Source organism: Pyxicephalus adspersus, chromosome 1 (genome assembly GCF_032062135.1).
Source record: "Pyxicephalus adspersus chromosome 1, UCB_Pads_2.0, whole genome shotgun sequence".
NCBI classification, from domain to species: Eukaryota; Metazoa; Chordata; class Amphibia; order Anura; family Pyxicephalidae; genus Pyxicephalus; species Pyxicephalus adspersus.
Genome location: NC_092858.1, coordinates 124441978 through 124466695, shown reverse-complemented (window position 1 = coordinate 124466695; position 24718 = coordinate 124441978). Strand labels below are relative to the sequence as shown.

The window sequence follows — 24718 nt, the reverse complement described above, 5'->3', positions numbered from 1 at the left end:
TAGCATAAATAACTGCAAGTAGATTTAATATAAAATCCTTTGTGTAGATCTAATCAAACATGTGTTACTAGATCCCTATACACTGAAGCCAGGCAAAGCACTCCAGCTCTGCACTCTACACCTTCCTATATAATAGATATTCCTGCGTTTTGGTTTAAGTAACTTCAACCTCATTCAGCAAATCCTTATACACCCTGTCATTGTGATCCTTAAGACTGTGTAACATCTGCTATACAATGTGACAGCAGTATCCTCCTGTAATGTACCTGTCTTCCAACAATAACACATTTCCAGTACAGGAGAACCTGCAATAGTTTAAATCAATTTATTGAACCGTCAAAATGACATGTGTACCTAGATAAAATGAAAACTGCTCTCAAAAATTTAACATGGTAATGTCACTCATCCAAAGAAAACTCTGCCTAACCCAAGCATCCTTGGGGTGGACCTTACTTCTGCATGTTAAGAACAAATAACTACAAATGTGGTAACACCAGTCATTTGCTATATATTTAGCCCCTTCCACTGCCAAATCGATCATACCTAGATGTCAAATGAATTTTGCCATTACAGAATATAAAATATAAAATTTAACACAATGCCAAAAAAAATGTAATCCCAAATATTTTGATCAATAAAATCTGAAAAAATTGAACCTACCAGAATACAAAATATTACAAAATTACTTGTTGCCTATACACTACAATAAAATAATTCAGGTGTATTTAACAAATCATAAATTTGGGCTCCAACATTATTTAAATTTAAGTATGTTACAATTCATCTGTTATCAAAAAAGCTATTTTATATCTTTCTGTATTTAACGCTCAGTTGTAAACATAAAACTGCAGTCCAAAAATCAGACCAGTGCAGAGCTAAAAGCAGTGCTCAGTACTACTGTGAATGGCCCTGGGATGCAGCATATTGCACTGAAGAAACATTGAGGTGCTGTTCAGAATGAATGGTAGTGCATTGCACCAGTTCAAATTATATTGGGCACATGTCCAATATATGACATGACCCTTGGAAATGAATACTTAGTTCTTTTCCTTTATAATGTAGTCGAATGACCAGCACATGTTTCCATTATCTAATGTTCAGTGTTGGTTACAGCTCACTTTTTTGTTATTACTTCCTCCCCCTTATTTAGCACTGGTGCAGTAAGCGCTCGAAACATTATGCTGCTGATGAAAAGGAAACAAATGCGTTGTCAAGGTGTGGTGTGTGCCATGAAGGTAAATATCTGCAATCCTAAATAGCTGGTAAAATGAATGTATACATTTTTTTTTTTTTCTTTTGCCTTCCTCCCAAGCTGTGAAGTAAAACATTTGTAACCTGGCATTTCTGTTACATAACTACTTTTGGCTATTTGAGGTGTGCGTAAACATAGTATAAACGATTTTGACCCATATACACCACTTTTAAAGAACTGAAATGCAACTGAAATTAAGTTCACAGATTAATATGAAATTAGAGACTAAAATGGAGGGGGGAATGCTACAGTATAGCTTCACCCTTTAAAGGGAAACTGGAGGAAGAAAAAAGCACCACTTGGAGTTCTTCCTTGGTAATGGTTTTGGCTTTTAGGGTTTAAGAGCCAGTGTTGACAAGCATTTGTTTGTGACAGTACTGCTTCACTCACCCTGCAAGTCTATAGGAATTCTGAAGCAAATCAAATGAACCAGCAATGAATTTTAAATCCTCTTTAGAAGCCTTACACAAGCTTAATGCCAACCTGAATGCTCAGACCTCCTTTAAACCAAGTATTGTGTGATTTAAAAAAAAAAAAAAAAAAAAGCATGGGAGTGCACCAAAATAGCAACTTCCTTTCTGTAACTTAAAACGTTTTATTTTCTTCTCTCCTTGTGCCTATACTCTTGTGCTCCAAAAATATTCCTGCTACATGATTTTTTTTATTTTATTTTTTTTATATTCCAGGAAGCCTTTGGATTCATTGAGAGAGGGGATGTTGTAAAAGAGATTTTCTTTCACTATAGTGAATTTAAGGGAGACATTGAAGCCTTGCAACCAGGTGACGATGTAGAGTTCACCATCAAGGATCGAAATGTAAGTATACCAGTTTTGTATAGGTTTCTACTATGCTGCCTGGGCTTTTCTCATTTTTTTTTTTTTTACCCCTTTTCCTTTGCTTTTGCAGAGTAAAGAAGTAGCAACTGATGTAAGGCTTCTACCTCAAGGAACTGTTATTTTTGAAGATATCAGCATTGAGCATTTTGAAGGAACAGTTACCAAAATTATCCCTAAAGTACCCAACAAAAATCAGGTAATGCTTGTCATATTTCAATACTCCTCCATTGTAGTGTTTACAGCATCTTCCCCCGCCCCCTCTAAAAAATGTACTAGCATACTCCTGTGTGACTGTATATTTGTAATTCAGTAGCAGTGTGTAACAAGAAGTCCTTCATTTGCCAGTGAAACATTTTTTTTTCCCCCCCCACCAAACAGAATGATCCACTTCCAGGACGGATAAAAGTTGATTTTGTTATTCCTAAAGAGCTTCCTTTTGGTGATAAAGATACCAAGTCTAAGGTGACCCTTCTAGAAGGAGATCATGTGCGGTTCAACATTTCAACTGATCGAAGGGACAAACTTGAGCGTGCCACAAACATTGAAGTTCTTTCTGATACGTTTCAGTTTACAGATGAGGCCAGAGAAATGGTTAGTGTTGCTTTTGGTCTTCTGTTTTGTAGCAAAAAGGAAAACTTTAAAGGAAAAGCCTTTAGATATACATTCGTACATGCACAATGCTTCCTTCTAGGTGATGGCACATAATCTTTTCCCCAATCTATGTGCATACATATGTTTTCTGATCTGTGTAATAAAATGTGTGTGTATGTGTGTATGTATATATGTATCCATTCCAGTCGCTAGGGGGTTAGGTTTGGGTTTAGGGTTACTGCTACTTTGTACAGTCAGTTTTCACTGTGGGAGAGGAAGTCCCACCCAACTTGGTAGGGAGTCATGTGTGGTTTATACTGTTTTTATTACCTTGTTAAGTAATATTGTTGGGGGTTTGTTAGCCCTAAATGGTAAATTGAAAACGTTAGTCTTCTTTTCTTAAGGTGCTGTTTGTAACATTAAAAAATTGCCACTTCTAAAATCTGATTGTCACGTCTACATAAGTTTATGTCCATATAGAAGTTAAAATTAGGGCACATATCTTAGAAAACTATAAACTGGTATTTTTATCAAGTTTGTTCCTCCCCACCATGCACAGGGTGTCATCGCAGCAATGAGGGATGGTTTTGGTTTTATAAAATGTGTTGACCGGGATGCTAGAATGTTCTTTCACTTCAGTGAAGTCCTGGACGGAAACCAGCTCCATATTTCAGATGAAGTAGAGTTTACCGTGGTACCTGTAAGTAAATGTTCCAACATAATCTGTTGTCTTGCTTTAGTAAATGTAATGACTATTGGGTGCAATAGTGGTTTCCTAGTCATTTGGTCCTTAATTTAGCTGCTGTCTTATAACTGGGCGGGTCCTGAGTTGACTCATTATTTACCCCCATCATGATCAAATTGGTAGGTACCCAAATACAGATTTTTTTTTTGGCTCCAGAAACATAATTTGATTTTGTATTTATTTGTGTCATGATATACTTAAAAGAATCTGTTGGGATTGACAATATCTGCCGTTGCTGACTTGTTTCTAAAGTACATGCCCACAGTTTTGTTTTGGTTTTTTTTTTGTATTTTTTAACCAATCATGGGTTTTACAGACATGGATCAAAAATAGGGGTGGGTGTTTGTAGATTGCCATCACTGCACACTACTTCTGGATCTGTAATTTTTTTTTTAGATTAAGCCAGTATTGGTTTGAATAAATGCCCCTTACCTTGCTCTGTGACAGTCAGCAATGTTAATTTTGTATTTAGTTGGTCACAGGTCTTTATATTGTACAAATATGGGACCTGCCTATACAGATTTGTTTTTGATGGTAAATGCTTATCTTTGCTTTAACCAAAACAAGCATATGATTGAATGCTTGTTCATATAGATAGACACTTGCTTGTTCCAGGTCACCGATGCACCAGGTAGTGAAGGAAGGATAAAGCCCTGGAACAACTATCTTCAAAATCAGGTCAGCATTGGTAGCTCTTGAGTAAGTAAGAAACATTCAGGTTTCTTTTTTAAATTTAAATTGGGACTAAAGCTAAAACATTGTTTAAACTTTGCAGCTTTAGAGAGGCACACAGAATAGTTTTATCTAAACCCAAAATATTTCCAGGTTCTAGATGTTGTGGCAGCCTTAGTTTTCTTTTTCAGGCATCATTCTTTAACTGTCCTCTTCTCCCAGGGTGACAAAGCTCCCTGACTGTACTGTGTCTTTGAAGAAGCAGTGTTGTCACCCTAGGCTTCTGTTCTCTCAATCTTTAACTTTCTGTAAAACTGAATTGCAGTCGTAGTGTATGGAATTTTTAGTTCGGACAAAACTTTTCTATCACGTCTGAGACAAGGACTAGTAAAGCCATACTATTTTAAATGTTTATGGCCCCACAAAGCTAATCTTTTACTTCTCCTTTCTCTCTTCCTAAAAGGGGATAGGAGGGGGAAATGGTCATGTGACCGAGCTCTTAGAGCAAAAGAATCCATTAAGCAGTAATAGAAGTGTATGGTAGAGAGCAGATTGTAAAATCTGCTATAAACTGACCACTTCCTCCTAAATTTGTTTCGGAGCATCTTCTAACCCTTTTCTACTTTACAGGACATGCTCTCGGCTCAAAGGAATCATGCAATCAGAATTAAAAAGCTCCCAAAAGGAACAGTCTCCTTTCACACGCAATCAGATCATCGATTTGTTGGTATTGTTGAAAAAGAATCCACAGCTGCCAGTGCTAAATCTAGCAGCCCTAACAAAGGAAAAGAAAAGGTAAGACACCTGCCATGAGTTTTTTGATATTCTGAAGACAAGGTTGTGCGACTCTTCATACATTTTTAGTTAGATAATATGCCATTCTACATGAGTTATTTACACTTTTTTTTTCCTTTTTAATTTTGTGTTCAGAAAAAAGAGAAGGTAAGCTAATGTGCATGGTGTGAGTTAGTCACTGATTAGTGATTCCTTTAGCCTGTGTAACGCTGCAGTGGTGTTCGGATTTCCAGTGTCCTATGCATGTCTCATTTTTGATGAGTTTTCATCTTAACAGCACATTACAGGTTTTTTATTGAAATGAGCATAATATTGTAAGGCTATAATAAGCAGTGTTGTAATGACGTTGTCAAGTAGACTGGCACAGATGTCATTTGGTGTTTATGTGCAGCTTGTCCACTTCATTCCAGCAACCTGTAAGGGGGCACATGACTGAATGTTTCATAATTCTAAACACTCCACTATCTAAAAGTAATATCTTTAGGCGGAGTAGAGTATGGTGTTTTTGTACTGGAGAGTTTATGGTAGATTTTTAGACTTCAGCTGTCCTTTGCATGCACAGGGGGTATCAGATTACGTAGATAAACTACTGTGGACTAACATTTCTACATCAGTCAGGTATTCTGATTGCCCGTTTTTTATTTTTTATATATATTTCTGTAAAACAAGTTGAAGTCATTGGTTGGTGGGGTAGTCTAATTAGGTCTTATCATATCCAACTTAAATTTTATTCAGATATAACTTGAATATAAAATAAAAATGGAACAGTCAGATGTAAATGAATGCTACTTTATTTTGGTTTGAATTGTATTTAATTTTGTTTTGTTTTTAAATAATTTGGTTTCTCTTAGTCCACAAGATAGTTTAAAAAATGTGAGTATTTTGTGTCCACACTTTACTACCAAACTTTGATTTCATATGTACCAACGACAAGGCTCTATATATAGTGATTGAGGTTACAATGGAATTTCACCAGCACCCAGACAATTTAAGAGCTTTGTATTTGGCATCTGGGAAATAGCATTGTTTTAAAATGTGTGTGCATGTTGAGGTAATAGAAAAATAAAAGTTAAATCTGTTTACTATTAGGAGGGTGAAGAAGGAATCATCTCTTATGAAGACTGTGGAATTAGACTTACGGTCTGCTATCACCTCAAGGATTTAGAAGGATCTTCTACGCCTCAGGTTGGAGATAAGGTTGGTCCTATATTTTTGTAAACCTCTTAAAGCAGGCCATGCAATAAAAAGGTTTTTTGGCATGATTAGACATGCAAATTTGTTGTATTTGGTAGAACTTAATCTAAATATTTTTTATCTAGGTTGAGTTTAGCATTTGTGAAGCCAAAAGAACCGGTCAGCAGAGTGCGGTATCCATTAAGGTTCTTGGACGCAATTCCAACGGCAAAAGATTTCATGGTTATGTGGCCACTCTAAAAGATAACTTTGGGTTTATTGAAACTTCCAATCATGATAAAGAAATCTTCTTTCACTACAGGTAAAGGTTTTTTTTTTTCCAGTTATTTACTGCCAAAGGGATATGTCTACCGTTGTATAAAGTGAACTTGTAGTGCAATAGAAACTAGCAAAGAAAAAAAACATTTTTTTTTTTTTTTTTATCTCCCCTAAGTGAGTATTCTGGAGATGTAGACAAGTTGGACCTTGGAGATATGGTGGAGTACTGCTTATCCAAAGGCAAGGGGAACAAGGTCAGCGCTGAAAGGGTCACAAGGGTTCACCAAGGTGAGGTTTTGAAAGTTTTTTTGGCTCAATACTTTTTGGATTAGCTGTGCATCTATAGAATAATAAGGGCCATGTCTGATTATTTGCTATTTGCTTTTTTTTTTTACTTTTTTTCGGGACTTAGTAAATGGATCAACCGATGATGTAAATCCTACTGTATACTGGGGTAGAGTTGTGCGGCCTTTGCGCAGTGTCGACCCTACGCAAACAGAATATCAAGGCATGATTGAGCTTCTTGACGAGGGTATGTGTTCATAATTGTTGGGCTATGTATAAATAACATTAAAATCAACATTTTATGTTCAGTTATTGTCACTTTATTATCTTGCGCATTTGAAAAAAAAGTTTGTCCATAATTGCTTTACTAGCATCCATATTATCTGTGGTAGATTTTTTGTGAAGAATTGCCTGTTTATTTGGTGTGTATGTTTGTACATTTTATGGCAAGAGCTGGGCTAAAGGATAATTGGGGGAGATTTGTAAGTATTTCTACTGGGCAACACCAGTGTTCTTTTTATAATAATAAATGTCATTGATACACTTTTGGGTAGTTTGTTGGGAGGTTGCGTAGGTGGGGGATTGTAGGGCATTTTTTTAATTACCAAATTGGTCTCTTGGTGTAAAAAAGAAAAAAACACTTTTATTATTAATTTTTTTAGTTGTTGACAAGCAGAAAATAGCTGAGGAAACTCCTAAAGAAGCTGAGGAAGCTGAAGCTGAAACAAGCGATGATACGAACAAGCAAGGTATTGATAAAACAAGTTAACCGAAATTGTTTGCTATACTTGAACATTTTTGGGTAATAAGGCATTCTCCAAAATATATTTTCTGTCAGATTTTATGTTCAAGGTAAAAGTCGTGCATAACAATACAACGTGTTGATCTGTCATTGTGTTAAAATAAGACACCCCTTTGATATACATATAAATGTACGTCTCAATATGCATTATAGTAATTTTACTATATATTTGTTATTAATGTGTAGACTTTTGTTGGTGGTCCTGACTTTTGAACAGGGTTTTCGTTTAGGCAGTCCTGGTTAAGCTTTGTTTTTATTCTTTTCAATGTGTCTTCCAGCTAGCATGAAAGGACGTCTTATCCCTTTTGGTATTGTGGGAATGGTGAGCAAAGCGGATTGCCTACAAAAAGGAGAAACCGTCAAATTCCAGATGTGTGTTCTAAGCCAGAATGGGCAGACAATGGCCTGCAATATTGAGCCACTTCGCAGGGGTACTGTTGAGTGTGTAAAAGATCAGGTGGGTTCTCAGTGCAAGCATTAATTTTCATTTCCTTTTTATTTCAGTTTTTCAGCTTTTTTTTTTTTTTTTCTTGGTGTATGTGGGGTTTCCCCACCCCTAAGTATACTTAGAATTCCTTCCTACTTGAGGAAGTGAACCTTACTTGACCTACTTTTAGTCCAGTCGATGGACTAAACTGTGCAAGTGACATTTACATTTAAATGATGGTAAATATTTGTATGCATATCAATTTGAACTACAAGACTGTCTCTTGCTTATGGCATGATCCTTTGCTCAAAAATGGAAAGTGGAGGTGCAAGAAATTGACATCCAATCATTATGGTAGATTTAGTTGTGTCCAAATGATGCACATCTACTCCCAGATTTTCAATAGCCAGATCCCTTTTCCATAGCCCAGTTGTGTTCAGCGAAGCATGTGTTTTCATAGTAAACCTGTGTGTAGAAACAAAGATGTCTTAAGTTTACTATACTGGATAGTGTGCTTGGATGTTTTCCATACAATCTTTTTAAATGTTATATGCATGAATGTTGTAGGTTCAGTTGTGAGTTACATTGCTAAATTATCAAGTGCTAATAAGTCTTGCTTACTTTCTTTCAGTTTGGCTTCATTAATTATGAAATAGGCGAGAGCAAGAAGCTTTTCTTCCATGTAAAGGAAATCCAAGATGGAGTAGAGCTCCAGGCTGGGGATGAGGTGGAATTCTCTGTTATTCTTAATCAGCGAACTGGGAAATGCAGCGGCTGTAATGTTAAATTATTAAGGTAATTCGCTTAGTTGCGTCGTTTGTTTTGGTTGCTGGTGTTCGCCTTCACAGTTATAACTGAACTGTAAGCAGATGTGATTATTATATCTTTTATTACCTACAGATAGAAAAGTACCATAATATCCTCTAATCTGCAGACCCTGCAAAAGCCAATAAGGTGCTACTTGATTGCACCTGCCTGATAGGAAGCAACAGTGTTTAACCATAATGCAGTGATGATCTAATCAATTTTCTGTTCCCTCACCTAGTCACAAGTTGAGGTGGGTCCTGGACAACAATGTACTGTGCTGTAAGGTTTCCAAATTTGTAGGATCTCCTGGGGTTGGCTGACTGAGGTTGCTTACCTGCAAACATTTTTATGTGCAGGAATACGGTTTTACCCAAGTACAGGGTTGAAAAACATGTGTTTAGGTGTCTGCCTGGAAGTTCACCTAAGCCCTTTTACTGTTAAAAACAGAGCCCTTACATCTTCTACAGCAGAGGCTACATAAGGGGCTTTTTAAAAAGAATAAACTACAAAACCCCATTTATGAACACGCATGTGTATGAAATTGACAGTTAAGCCACATTTATTTGGTATTGCTGGAATGAGCTACAGTTCCTAGTTGAGGTATGAAGGATTTTCAAAGTGTTGCCTGTGAACAATTTTGTGTAGCACAATTAGTCGCTGTTTGACCTATGCAATTTTTACATTTTGCTATCTAGTTGCATTACACAACTAGGGGATTGTTTTTGGTTCGTGTACTAAAATTTAAAATGTTTAAAATTTTATTAATAATGAATGAAATAACAAAATGTACCTATGACCTATTGACCTATGTTCATTTTGGTGTGTGTGGGAAATGATTCTTCCCTGAAGGGGGTTTCAAGAGCTTGTAATACTACTTATCCTCCACCTGCTGCTCTTTTGTATACCACATGTCAGTCTTCTCATTTAGATACATAATTTTAGTGTTGCCCCAATTTGTATATCAATACCAGATACTTTCCAGTATGCGTTATTCTCTCATCGCTGTACCAGGTGAAGTTGCATTTTATCTCCCTCCCTTGACGTTTTGTTTTCGACTGTTTGTCATAGGTTGTGGTTTGTTTTGTGTGTGGTTTGTTTTTTTTTTTTTGTTTTTTTTGTTTTTTTTTAATATCTTGTTTAGCGATTTCAAGTTGGTTAAAAAGGAAATTATCCAAAGTCCCTATAATCATGTGGCATGGTGGCCACAGGTCCATTTGAGTAGTGTATTTGGCGACACAGGTCCATGGAAGCTTGCTGTAAAGGAATAGGCACTATTCTATTGAAGTACAATATACAAGAAAGTTCGATTTATTTACCAAACAAAACAATTTTATTTTCCCACTTAGCAAAGGCCCTGAAATGGTAGCAGCCCCTCGTCCTGACAGACTGGTGAGTCGTCTAAAGAGCATAACCTTGGATGATGCTAGTGCCCCACGGCTTATGGTTCTGCGTCAGCCTAGAGGTCCGGATAACACAAAGGTTTGTGGGGTTTTGTACTTGTTGTTTGTGTTTGTTTGTTTTTTATGTTTGCATTAATTAAGACATGAAGCTTTATGTTTAAATATATAAGTTTACGCCTCTTTAAAAAGTTTAGGGGAGAAATGTTTCTCTGTACTTGACATAGTGTGTGGTAACTGGAGTATGAGTTCAAATGATACCACTTGGTACTGTATAGATTGTGTGCTTTTTGGAGCTTATTTATCCTTGTTGAATAACAGCAGACCAATTTAAAATTGAGGATTGCCAAAAGCTAACATCTTACCCTTCTGAAATGTAGCCTAGTGTTCAGAAATCTTTGTATTTAGTACAGACCTCCATATTAAGCAAGTCTAAGTTAACCTGAAATGTTAAGTCTTCATTTTCACTTATATTCATTCCATAGTTTGAAAAGATGGCTTTTGTGTTTTACAGAAAGTGGTTGGAGGCACACATAGTTGTGTCCATAGAGTAGTCCTCTGGTGCCCATGAACTGAAATGGAGTAACCATTAATCTAGTATACAGGCAGCCAGTTTTCTGACACTTTTTGATTTTTCCTTACACAATCTGGACATAAATAGTTGTGGTCAAATACAGAACTTATACCTGTTAAAGGCTCTGACCATGTATTAATCTTTAGTTCAGAATGGATTTGCTTTATGCTACAGGATGCTGACTTTTTTTCATTCTTCCCCATACAGGGATTTGGCACAGAGAGAAAGATCCGTCAAGCTGGTGTCATCGACTGAATTTCCCATGCACTAAAGCACATTACCTAATTAAGTATATCACGGGGGTACCATGAAGAGCAACATCCTTTTTTGCAGCCCCTGAATTTGGAGAATCTTTCTATTTAACAGTTACATCTATTTTTAACACCTTCCATCTTGCATTCAGCTAGGAAAATCGAGAAACCAATCCTTTTTAAATTATGCCCATTTGCAAGTGAGGATTTAAGTTGAAGCCTTAGTACATTTGTTTCCTTTTTAAAGAAGCTTTGATTTGAATTGTGCATCTTAACAACTTTCTTTTTTTTTTTTTCCCCCACCCTGCCCTCATGTCCGAAAAAGTGTGACTTAACCCTTTGAAATTCTGCACTTGACACTGTTTAGCATATATTCTACCTCCTGTTACTGAATTTTTTTTTTCTCTCCCTTCTGCAAGAGGACCACTTATTGATGGTGGAATATATTCTATTCAGCAATGCTTTGAAGCACTCATTTCTTTCATTGAAAGAATGACAGCCAAATGCTCACTTTTTTTTATATGTATCAAAATTTGAATATTTTATTCAAGTGTCTGAATTCAAGCTGTTTAGGATCTGAAAGCATTTGAATTTTTTTTTTTTTTTTTTTTATAACAACTGTAGAAACGCAGATTTCCTCAAGGGTGACATGTGCCATCAGTGTGAAGCTTAATCTAAAAACGCACAGGGTTTTTTTTCTTTGCTGCTTTCGTGGGCAGCTTCTAAATGTTCATGAAGTGTAAAGGAGATTAAAATGTGCCTGAATTTTATTTTTGTTTTTTTTCTTTGTTTACAGAAACCACTCATACAGTTAACTTGTTTAGGCTTTTCATAGCTATACTGATCTTGCATCAGCAAAAAATAGACAATTGTTTTTTTCTTACAACCTGCCATTACCCAGGCAGGCCTGTGGCTGTATCCTTAAAGCCTTTTCCCCCCTTCCCTTCCGTAAGATTTTGCTGCCCCTCACAAATGCTCAAACCAGGAAGTACGTTTATTCAAAGTATTTTAAACCAGAAAGATCAAGATTTATTTCTTCCTGGATTGATGGAAGAGTTCTTGTGTTTTTCTATTTTTTTTTTCTACTTCTGTGATTTAGGGGTTCTTCTGTTAAGAGACCTACCTTTGTAAAAACAAAACTTGGCTCCAGATTTTCTGTTTAATGGCAAAAAATTGAAAAATAGAATAAAGTTTTACCAATTTAATTTTGACATCCTTAGTCTTTATTACCCAACATGGCACATACATATGGTTAACTTTTTGTTCACAAAATAAGCATAGGCAAAACTGATGAATGGTAAAGCAGCTGACACATAAACATTTTAAATATGAACAGAATCAGTATTTTAAAACCCAGAGTACAATGCAACTATGTTCACATACCAATTCATTGACACAACACATGAGGTGTGGGGGGGACATTTTATGCTGAAAGTAGTGGGCAAGCCTAACTGTGGTTGGGGTTTGACAAGCTACGGTTTTTTCTCAACCAGCGTTCCATGAAACCTCTCGGAGGTTCTTTCAGAGGTTGTTGGGGTGCCTTCAGTAAGACAATTTACCTCTAGGTGACCTTTATCCCTGTAGTGGTGAAATTCTTCCAACTGGCCAGCAATGCAAGAGGAATCATTCCTATGGACCACAATTATAATATAATGTAAGTTGTGGCTAAAGTAATTATAGCAGCTGTTCCCGAAGACCTAAAAATTTTCATGGGTTCCCCAAGTTAAGAAGTGGGAGTTGTGCTATAGATTAATCAATAGTGATGCCAATTAGTTGTGCTTGTCTGACATTTTATCACTTTGTAGTGTAGGCAGGCTACATTGTGGCAACCATGCTCTTGAAAATCAGGTGTTGTGCCACATGCTTACAATCCGAAAATAAGTAGCTGCATTATGTGGAGTTTGTAATGAATAAAGCACACGTTAAAAATTTTGAAATGCAGTAACCACAAACTAGGGCAGTTTCTCATTTTCAGATATGAAATGATTTTAGAGTATCTAGTAGGACAAATGGTTATTTGTACCATAATAGTAAATACAAAAAAATAAAACTGACCCTAATTGATGATCATAACATGGTAGAGCGAGTGTGTATCATTTATCAGGGTAAAGCCGAAGTCTTCTAACATGGGGGACAAACAAATGGTTACGTAAGGTGGGGGGGAAGATAAATGTCAGGTGTTGAAGAAAGCATTACAAATGAGAAAGATGGGTCATACGTGAGGGGTGGAGAGTGACATCTAATATCAAATCTTTTAAAAAAATATGGTGGGTATTCAGTTTTTTTCACTATCATGACATCATGAAAGTTGCTGCTTCCAATGTTTAAACTGTATTGGTGAAAATGGCTTAAAATATAGTAAAACGCGCTCAAAAAATCGTATTTTTGGAAATAAAAAAAAAAGAAATAAAACTAAAACGGGGTAGGATTCGTCCAGGTACGCAAATGCAGAACCGCAGCATTCCTAAATCCAAGATGGTTTTAAGGTGAGGCCGGAAACATTTTGGTAGATCTGTTCATTAGTTAACCGAGTAAAGGCGCTTTTATTGCCATCTAAGACAGTTGTCCCACTGCAGTTCTTGTGCCATAAACAAGCCAGGATTTTCATTTATGCAGTCTTTTCTCTCTATTGCTATTTACTAACTACATACTCAATAAAAATGTACCTCCATTTGTTGGAGAAAATGTGTGGATTCTGGCCTTTGAAGACTAAGGTTGGATAGCCCTAGTTTAATGTGTTCGTTTACAAATGCTATATACTGCCTGTGTTGCGTTTTGGCTTTGTTTCCGCTACAGTGCTGTTTTCCTAAAGGCATTTGTATTGCATTGATAACCCACCACACAAGCAAGTTTTCAGATGAGCAGCACATGCTAGTGCATTGTCATGTGTGGAATAGCTGTGTGCTGGTAAGGTGCTTTGGATTTAAGAATGAATAGCAAAAACCGCCAAGTATTCAACCTAGAACTTTTTTTTTAAGCCCTGATGGAAGAAATTGTAGGCAGGTGGCGGTTACTGTAATGTGACCAACTCTTCAGTAACCACTCAAACAGCCGGGTGGTGCACCGAGCTAAAGGGGTTTGGGGAGTACACTGACCGCTCATATTGTGGATTGCATTATTGCATGTTTCCACCTGAAATAAATGTAACATGCTAGTGGGAACAAATCCTTACTATTTTTGTTATGCTTTCAAATATTGCATGGGCTACCTAACAGAAGTAATTACACCACACCAATCAATGTATAATCTATCTGATACTTTAACACCTGGTACTATAAATATGTAAGTAGGTTCAAACATCACATAGCTTCTGCATGTAGATCAATAGTATTGTCTATAAGTGAAAAATAATAATTTATATAAAGCAGAAAAGTTTGCTGTGACATTAACACCAAATGCTTGGTGAAAATATGCCTACTTGACATGTTTTTGCAATAAAGAGAAAATCTGTGCAGAACTTCCAGTAGAGAATAATATTGCACATTAGCATACATTTACAGTCACCAAATGTCTTGATGCATTTAACACTGATATGCAACCCTATTTACTATACAGTGCTGGGTAATATGTTTGCCCTATATAAATAGTTTTAGTAGTACTGAGTATCTACAGACCTCCATAGGATGAGCAAGCCACACACATCTTTCTATAACTCCTCAATCATCCAATTGTTTCAAGTTTGCAAAATCATTTTATATATATATATATATATATATATATATATATATATATATTTATTTTTACACTAGGAGACATTTAATTTAAATAGCACTAAAAATTTAAAGTACAAACTGATTAGTGAGAAGTAACCATGGCCATTTCTAGAATTGTCGCATTTCATAGCACATCTGCAGGGCACTGAGGACATCTAGTGGCAAAATCTGATGTATTTTATTAAAATAACAAGGTTAAATAGAAAATAAAGTGGAAACAATTTAAAAATAGCCATGAAAAAAGTAAGATGGTTTGTATTTGTACATAACAATCTACCTGTGCAGATTCTGTATTTAGAAATTAGTAATATGGGCTACTCTGAATTAGTTCCTGCTCAGCAATGCTAGTATGAACAAGACTGATCAGCAATACGACAGCCTCAAGACTAAGGTTATGTACACACATTCAGTAATTGTTGTTGGACAGGATCTTTCTTGATCCTTTACAGGGACAAAGACTGAACGAGTGTTGTGCATACAGTCCTGTTCTGCTCTATGGAAAGGGGAGAGGGAGAACGACTAAGCGGCACCCCGTTGTGCTCTCTTCACACCCAGGACAGATCTGTGAGCGATGTCGGACGAGTGCTGTACACACGCCAGATTCTCGTCAGAAACTAGCCCTAAGGTAAATATTGGGTATCATCTGACGTGTGTATGTAGGCAGTCAACACTCTGGAGAGATATTGCTAAGGTTTTATGAGTGTTGATACTTGGGAACACTCTAACTTTGACCAAATTGCTGCTGTCACAGAATGGCCATCTGACTACATTTTGGTGTTGCCCAAGTTTTAGGATGGCAATTCCTTAGAATGCTTCTGCATGCCACAGATGTCTGATGGTATTTTTTGTTGTTGCCCAGGTTTTGTAGGTGCCAGTTTCTGGGAACACTCCTGGCAGCAAAAGAAAGCTGCCACTATCACAACCCTTTTATATTTGGGTCTCTGTTTTTGGTTGCTTTTTGCCATCGCCTGGCTCCTGCTGAGACAATTTACTTCTGTATGACTTATTGTTGTCTAGGTCTTGAGGTGGCTAAGACCTAGTAACCCCCCTCATAACACAACCGATATTTGAAATTTATGCCATGTATATAATATATACCATTTATATAATGTTGCCCAGTCTTGGGTGATTATTTCTGGAAATGGTCCTGCTGCTAATTATTAACTCCTGTCTCAGGGTGATTTTTATTTAGGGTCTGGGAACAAGTTACTGTCACAAGAATGTTGCTTCTGCTACTGCACTGCTATTCGACCATAACTGAGTGTTGCCCAGTTACAAATTGCCAATGCTTGAGACACTTATGCTGCTGGCACAGTTTTGTTTTTGTTTTTTTGTTTTTTTTCCTAAAGCTTGCCTGGGCCAAGGCTTGAAAAAACACCCCTTCTGCCATAAAAATGCCACTGAAGGCATTGCTGTTTGCCTTCTGGGTTTTGGACAGGTTTTGTCAATTCCTGGAAACACTTCTGCTGGCACAACTACTAAACCCCCTCTGTTGTCACATATCTCTAACTTTATTTTTCATGCTGACCAGGTCTTCCAAGAGCATAGGGGAAGAAAAGCATGCAAACTGCTACTACATAGATTGCCTGTGGATTTCATTTGTCATGTGATATGAAGCTCTTTCACTCCTACAAAAATTTACTAAATGCAGCCTTTGGATAACACAGCTCAACAAAAAAAAAGTTTTTTTCACTTGCAAAGGATTTTTCAATAGATTGAAATATATATGATAATATAGACAAGAGATGTGACACTCCCATCATATTTCAGTAAAGATGGAGACGTGTACTGTTATAACATCCCTGGACTACTAGCCCATATGGGAGTACCAGAATACCGAGCAGAAGGCTGGTGGCTTTTCATAGACAGTTCCACTCGAAGTTTGAAATCTGTTTTACTGTATAATGGCAACTGCTGTGCATTAATTCCAATTGGTAACACAACAAAACCAAAGAAGAATATGAAAATATCAAAATGGTCTTACAAAAGCTTTGCTATCATGAACACCAATGTTCCATATGTGTTGATTTAAAAATGGTGAACTTCCTACTTGGACAGCAAAGTGGATACCCAAATTACCCATGTTTCAGCTGCTTGTGGGATCGTAAAGCAAAGCAGGATCAATGGAAAAAAGTCAAATGGCCTCCAAGGATAAACATGAAAGAAGGTGCAGCGATCATCATTAAAGAGCCAATGATTAACACAGAAAAAAATGATTCTCCTCCTACACATAAAGTTGGGATTAATTAAGCAATTTGTTAGAGCTCTGAACAAGCAATACATTTGTACATTCTTCCCTGGATTGAATACTGAAAAATGAAAAGCAGGAATCTTTGATGGACCCCAGATATGGAAACTGATAAATGATTCAAATTTCACAAGTTACATGACTGATACTGAAGCTTCTGCCTGGCACAGCTATGTCATGGTTGTCAAGAACTTCTTAGGTAACCATAAAGCACAAAATATGAAGAACTGGTACAAAACTTGCTCCTAAACTTTAGAAATTTGGGTGCTACTATGAGCATAAAGGTATTCTATCTCCGTAGCCATTTGCAGGAATTTCCAGAAAACCTTGGCGATTTCAGTGGGGAACAAGAGGAGAGGTTCCATCAAGATATAAAGGTGATGGAAGAAAGGTATCGGGGCAGATGGGATAGACACATGATGGCAGACTACTGCTGGAGCCTTCAACGTGATTGTCCTGATCATCAGCTTAAAAAGAAATCATATAAACTGAGTTCTTGAATGACTTCTTTGTGATTAGTTCTGTAAATATACTGAATATAAAATATATTGACATTAATTCAAATATTTAATTTTGTATACTTAGGCATATTTAGTTTAATTTTGCTTTTCATGTTTCATTAGTTTTCTTTGAGGATAATATTGAGGTCATTTTTTAAAAAACTATGGTCAATGTAGCAAAACCAACACCGTATTTGGAATCTGCCCATCAAATATACCCTAAATCCCTAATCTGTTTGGCAAGAAAATGTTGCAAATTGCAAACTCTTAATGACATATAAATAAATTATTTTTGAGAAATTCTATGTTTATTAGACATTTCTGCAATGTTAAACAGGATTGCTATTTACTGTTTTAATGGACAGTCACAGTGCTTTTACTAAAAAAATAAATACAGTAAAAAATGTGTTATGCCAACAATTCAGAATATACACTTATACAACTCCTGTATAAATCCTGTAATCTGAACATTTTGCTGAATAGATTGATTAAAGTTTATGAATTTATACTTTACATCAAGATTTTATATGCTTTTTTCATATGTGCACCAACGTTGTAAAGCAAAAACTTATTAAAAGAAAACAAAGTAGACAATAAATGCTGTATATTTGTACTTGGATAAGGACTTTGTTTGAACAAGGCAGTGCACTTTTCTACGTATACGTCGTCATCCACAAGCCTAATGTCATGAATACAGAGTATAAACAGATAAATACACTTACAAAAAAAACATATGCACATATATTCCTTATAATCAGTTCCCGGCACTGTTGTGCATGCTGCTAATATGAAGGATATTAATCATACCACAATGATTGTGTAGTAGGGATGATAATATCATCCTTGGCAGACCTAAATGCCATATTTGTAGTCCTTGCTGCTGTCACAGGATACAACATTCAACATATTGCACTTAACACTTGTTCCCACTGAAAGAGAAACAAAATACTTTAAATTATTGAATATAGTACTTAAGTGATAATTTTTTTTAGCATTGTTAATGTTTGTACATGCTATAATGTATACGGATTACAAATAACTTTTATTTAAAACTGAACAGGTTTGGCTTGCAGGTTGATGGTGGTCTGCCTGTAGATCTCGGCCATCTGCCAGGTGGATTGTGACCCCCTCTGTGCCCAACTTTTTCAGAACAGTCTGGATAGTGATGTGTATTCACATATAGATTGTAGATTCACATTAGATTGTGAGCAACTTTGAAGGATAGTTAGTGATATGACAAAGGACTTAGTAAAGTGTTGTGTAATATGTTGGCACAATATAAATACTGGCTAATAATAATAATAATAATAATAGTAATAGTGCAGTCCGCCACTGCTGTGTTTTTGCTCAAACCGAGCTAATTACTGCCACCTCTGGCCATTTGCTGCAGGTGTCCTACCTGTTCACTGAGATATGCTGGGTTGCAGGTGAGCTCCTGATGGCACAAGGGGGGCAATCTTTGGTCGATTTAGCTCCTCCAGGCACCACAGAACAAGTGCCCAGGTGAAGTATGCAGGAAGGATCTGCAACATTGTGGGGATGGTTGAAAGCAAATGGCTAAACTGCATTAAAGTTGTGAGTGCTCTCTGCTTTTATATAATATTTTATACAATAAAAAAAGTAATTTGGATGCTGTGCAATGAGTATTTGATTCCTGCTGTGCAAAAAAGTTTGTATCAATGGGATAAAAATAAAAAATCCAGGTGCATGTTAATAATGTGATAATGTGTCCTCTTCTAAGAATCGCTTATGACTCCAATGCTTCACAAAGCATACATTTGAAGACGCACCGTGGGGAAAAAAGGATAATTTTTTTTAATAATGTGCAGATATTTGCTACATTTATTGGATATGCAAAGGAGCACTTATCAGGGTAGATCTTCAAGCTTGTCAATGTTGTGAGAAGAGATACACACCTCTCTAACATTGCAACATATGATGCCAATGGGTTGCTCAATTTATTATATTAATTTGTATAAAATATTTCCATTAACCATCCATTAAAAATTAACCATTCGTAGCTTTGTAACTTCTCTGACACTCATCCACACAGCATATCATTAATATTATTATAACACTGTATTTCTATAGCACGGACGTGTTATGCAGCGCTGTACATAAAATAGGGGTTGCAAATGACAGAGAGATACAAGAAATGACACAGGTGGCCATATCAAAGTGGAATATTAAAGTATTTATGTAATATATTTATATACAATTTTATAAATTATTATTAAACAGGATTTATATAGCTCCAACATATTATACAGCGCTGTACATTAAATAGGGATTGCAAATGACAGATACAGACAGTGACACAGGAGGAGGAGAGGACCCAGCCCCGAAGAGCTTACAGTCTGGGAGGTGGGGAAGCATTTTAATGTTTGTAAATGCCCCCCCCCCCCCTTCCTTCATTTTTGGACTCTCCATTTTGTCATACGCCTTCACCTTCTTTCCTCCTGTCTCTCGATAATGTTGCCCAATCTCAAACTACACACACACAAGATCAATGGCTGATTTTGTTTGCGCATGTGTACTTGTTCATTTACATTTGAGGAAGGCCCCATGGGATATAATGGGCCTGATTTATTAAGCCCTTTAAGACTGGAGAAGATAAACTATAATGGGACAACCTGGGTGATCCAGCAAACCTGGAACAGATCTACTAAAAATCATTTACTATTAGTTGGCCTCCCTGGTGGTCTGAATATTAAGTATTTTTAAATGTAAATGAGTATTTTAAATTTCCCGCCTACCAGCCCAACAGTCCCTCCTCCAGCCTAAGACTTGCCAGCTGAAGCCCGGCCAGCATCTGCTTTCCCTGGCCTCGCATCTCCAACATTCACACACCGGGGACACAGATGCCGGCCGGCCATCACCAAGGAGAGCAGATGCTGGGCATCCGTGGAGGATGCCGCTGGAACGTGGAACCAGGCAATTTCACCCTGAGTGTGGCTCGGGAATACCCCCATGGAAGTTAGCAAATGTTCCCAATCCTAAACCAGATCCATTCCAGGTTTGCTGGATCACCCATGTTCACCCTTATTGTCTCATAGATAGAATGTTCAGCATATCCTGATGGGATAAAATGACCCTCTGAGCAGATGTGCGAAGTTACATCATCACAGCCAATCAAAATGGCCAAAGATAAGAAAACCTGGAAGGAAACAAAGGAAGATGGCAGCACTTGTGATGAAATGGGGATATATAAGAAGTGAGGGTATTTTATTGCCTTTTGTAATAAAGGATCGGCCTGGATACAAATTTTCACATTTCAACTAACCCAACAATCTCCCTTTCTCTCTGCTCTAATAATAAAAATGTTTTGTATTACAAATTAAATACTTAGAAATCTTGGGCAGAAATTCCAAAACTGTTTTCCTTACCCCAACCCATCCCATATATATATATATATATATATATATATACCATATATATATATATGTATATGTATATATATATTATCTATCATCTATCCACACACAGGCCACCATATAGTGGTGCACAGAAATTCTTATTTTATTGTCTGCACACAAATTTGACCCAGCTTTGTATAGAAAACTTGTAAATATCTCTGTGTAAGTTTCAGCGAACAACCATTCGCGGAAAGTGAAAGCAGCACAGGCGGGGCGGGCGAAGTCTCGCGAGGTTTGCTGTGTGATGCGGAAGCGGCGGCTGGGAGGAGAGCTGCAGGGTGCGCCCGGACAGAGAGGAGCTCCGAGTGAGGGCGTCTCGGCGGGATAACTGGTGGGAGAGCGGTGCATGGACCTGGAAGGGAGCGGTGACTGCACGGCCCGGAGAGTGAGTCCACATTCACACATTACATTCGCACACAGCTGTATGGAGGAGTTGTCTCCCATTCACACGTGTCTGTGCCATGGTATCCCATCCTTTCCTCCATGTACAGAGCTGAGGGGGTGTCAGGGCTGAATATTGACACAACAACAGTCTACAGCTGCATATATTTCTCAACTGTTTATTAGTAACTTCATTATTACTATAAAACACTCACATGTGTAATGATCACAATGTATTCCTATTATTAATATTACATAAACTTATTATATACTGCTTGGAATAACACATAGGGATCTATTTATAAAGCGGTGAATCTGACATTCTCTGGTGGAGAATCAATCACTGCCATGGACCTGGGAGATTCTCCACCAGGGAACATTTCTGTGAATTTACGAATCACTGCTATATAGATTAACCTTTAAAAATAGGATACTGAACGCAAAGCTACTTTACAAAGCGTTATTTCTTTATAAATTAAAGGATTTTTTTTAAACTTTTTGCAACATTAAAGCAGCATTGAACCCCGCTAACTTGCTTGTCTTCGTTCCTGCACCGGGCGCCGCCATCTTCCTTCTGTTCCGGATGATCCTTGACTGTGTTGATTGGCAGTGCCGGGATGACATAAGCATACGCCACCTCCGCTCACACACGTCAAGCCAGGAATGCAGAGTTTCCCCGGTAGCTAAAGCTGACATTGCGCATGTGCAGCCCTATTTTTTCACTTGAAACCCAAAGCAATCGGGCAGGTGAATCCCGTTATTGCAGAAGGGACATCGCCTGAGCCTTTCTCCAATAATAATCGGCCTGATCATACAAACTTAACAATGGAACACTTCAAAACAAATAAAAATGTAAATAAAATAATGTTTAAAATAATGAATAGGAGGTAATTAAGGTTATTTAAAGTGGCAATAAACCTGCGATGGTCGCTATCTCCATAACATCGAAGGGCACCACCAGCTTCCTTCATTTCTTCCTGGACACAATCTTCCGCCATCCTGATGACCATGCTGGGAAGATGTAACTCAGTTCATCCCTGGCATGTGCAAGGGAAGCCGGGATTGCAGGGTTTTCCTGGCATCCAATGTTTAGCTGCGCATGTGCAGCTCAGTAAAATTTGACAGCTGGGCAGTGATCAGACAGGTAAGAACAGGTATTGTGGAAGGGGCATTGCCTGTCTCTTCTTGCAGCAAACACATGCTGGATTGTAGATTTTTCAAAGTTGGACTTTATTTCAACTTTCTAGAGAAAGTAAAGTCACACTTACAAAATAAAGGAGCAGGCAGGTACTTATTACAGGAAGCTAAATATCTCTTCTGCAATAACGTGTTGGCAATCCCAGCTTCCCTTGTGTGTGCCAGGGATAAATGAACTCCTTCTGATAAACATCATCCTGGCATAGCCAATCAAACTGGTGGAAGATCGTTTTTGCGAAGAAGGGGAAAATGGCAGCACCCTACAATAGAAGGCATATAGGTGAGTCACATGGATTTAGTTACGCTAAGGACCGTTTCAGCAGCACTTTGCTGTAGACCCAGGAGGTGTAAGAGTCATTTGCTATTTGTTAGCAAATGTTTTTAATTCTGGACCAGATCTATTCCAGGTTTGCTGGATAACCCAGCTTCACTGATGAAATAGTATCTTCTCCAGCCTTGGGGAGCTTTAATAAAACCGGCTCTCCGTGTCTGAAATTAGTCTAAAGTTCCAAAGACACTTTAGGAAGTTTTCTCTAACTTCCCATTGTATTTTTTGGATATTAGGGAGGTGACACTTCCACAATAGTAAACGTACAGTACAGTAAACTCGTAGGGAATACAGTAAACTTTCTTCTCTGTCCAATTGTCTGTGTTAAAATTAAGCTCTGGTTAAAAAAAAAAAAAAAAAGAATCCATCCGGGTCTCTGTCTGCCTTGCACGGTTTACCTGTTTTATCCTGCAATGATGAATAAGGGGATATGCTTGGCATGGGCTGTACCAACAGTCTGCCTTGTAAATGGGGCAACCCAGGATTTCAGGTAGCCCAGTGGAGCGTGGAACAATTCTCTCTCTCTCTCTCTATCTATCTATCTATATATATATATATATATATATATATATATATTATAATATATATATACCATTATAATCACTTAGGTAAAATAACCAGTGCAAAATTATTATTTTTTTTTTTATGCTGAGTGTCACTCAAAGAACTTGTAGATTTATTAGTTTTTAATGTTTATGCATAGCTGGAAAGAGGACCTGATCTTTCTCTGTTGCAGTTTCACTTTTTCATACCTGTCCCACCCGCTGAACCAAAATAAGAGAAGCCACACACTGATGAACTTTCTCCTTTTCTTCTCTTTCTCTTTCCCTTTCTCTGAACTCTGCTGTACAGTGTATGTGAATAGGCTAATACCAAATTCAGCACATTTCACAATGTCCTACTTATTGCAAAGCTGCAAGAATTTGTGTCTTTTTTATCTGCCAGGAGTTCAGTTTTAAAGCAGAACTAAACCCTAGGAATGAAAATTTGTGATCAGGTAGGTGAAGGGCAGTTGTCCCTTCTCCAATAAAATATTACAACCTGCCTGATTACATTTTTTTTTTAAATTCACTTACCTGTTCTCATTCTGTGTCAGGTACCACAATCCTTACCCTGTCTTTCGCCAGGTTCCCTATCTTTGGCCTTCTTGATTGGCCAGCCTGGGAGTTCATTGATTGCCTGCTGCCCCAGGACAGGCAGAATAGTTATTTTGTTACCTGCTGCCCCAGGACAGGCGGATTAGTTATTTTGTTACCTGCTGCCCCAGGACAGGCAGAATAGTTATTTTGTTACCTGCTGCCCCAGGACAGGCGGATTAGTTATTTTGTTACAGAATGGAAATCACTTCTGCAGTAACAATCCTGCCTGATCACTCTTTTGTATATATAGTCTTGTTTTAAAACTTTTGCCAGGACAAAAGAAACATGAAAACATTTTTGGTTTACTTATCTTCTTCTCTGACATGACAGCACAGCTCTGATTTCTAAATCACATGGTGTGTTACAAAATACCTAGACCTGAGGTTATCCTGACCCTCCTTTTTCCTTTGTATATTGTTGTGATATTTTTCATTCATGTTTGTAATCACATGTGTAAATATTAATAAAAACCGATTGAAACAAAATACCTAGACCTTTCTTCGCCCTCCTTATCGCCACAAGATTTCTTTGAGAGCTCGTAAAATGATCATCTTGCAGGGTTTCTGGCCAAATCAGTAATTATTGCAGATATCAAACTGATATAAATAATCAAGAAATGTATATACGGTATATATTACTACAAAGTTCTTCTTGTTGCTATGTTCTGGTAATTTTTCTTTAACAAGTCCATTCATGCATACACAGTTGTGCAGTGCATATATGTGGAGGCTAAATCGGGTCTTTCTGCCCAATGCAACATGCAGAACCAAAAATCAGACCTGTACTATTTTAGTGGCTTGTAGAATTATTCTGTATGAATGACAACTCATTGTACCAACACATAATATGCTGTCTATGGTAACACGTGCCATATCTTGCATGTCAACATAATGCTAATGTAAAAAAAAAA

General features: G+C 37.3%; 2 protein-coding genes across 7 annotated transcripts in view; both read left to right on the top strand.

Moving 5' to 3' along the window:
• Window positions 1–12091, top strand: part of CSDE1 (cold shock domain containing E1) — a 28996-nt gene extending 16905 nt beyond the window's left edge. For 3 of the 6 annotated variants that reach the window (XM_072426209.1, XM_072426200.1, XM_072426177.1), the window contains 16 exons: window positions 1151–1235; window positions 1939–2067; window positions 2159–2284; window positions 2467–2679; window positions 3239–3379; window positions 4019–4102; window positions 4727–4891; window positions 5981–6088; window positions 6211–6386; window positions 6519–6631; window positions 6756–6875; window positions 7291–7377; window positions 7709–7887; window positions 8489–8652; window positions 10011–10143; window positions 10843–12091. In XM_072426209.1, coding sequence (XP_072282310.1) covers window positions 1151–1235; window positions 1939–2067; window positions 2159–2284; window positions 2467–2679; window positions 3239–3379; window positions 4019–4102; window positions 4727–4891; window positions 5981–6088; window positions 6211–6386; window positions 6519–6631; window positions 6756–6875; window positions 7291–7377; window positions 7709–7887; window positions 8489–8652; window positions 10011–10143; window positions 10843–10890 — 2071 coding nt within the window. In that variant the 3' untranslated portion in view covers window positions 10891–12091. The remainder of the gene's footprint in view (window positions 1–1150; window positions 1236–1938; window positions 2068–2158; window positions 2285–2466; window positions 2680–3238; window positions 3380–4018; window positions 4103–4726; window positions 4892–5980; window positions 6089–6210; window positions 6387–6518; window positions 6632–6755; window positions 6876–7290; window positions 7378–7708; window positions 7888–8488; window positions 8653–10010; window positions 10144–10842) is intronic. The other 3 variants (XM_072426218.1, XM_072426190.1, XM_072426184.1) reach the window with 2 other exon arrangements.
• An 8918-nt stretch (window positions 12092–21009) lies between these two features.
• Window positions 21010–24718, top strand: part of NRAS (NRAS proto-oncogene, GTPase) — an 18611-nt gene continuing 14902 nt past the window's right edge. Inside the window, exon 1 of the mRNA XM_072426165.1 lies at window positions 21010–21148. The gene's annotated coding sequence lies outside the window, so the exon portion shown is untranslated. The remainder of the gene's footprint in view (window positions 21149–24718) is intronic.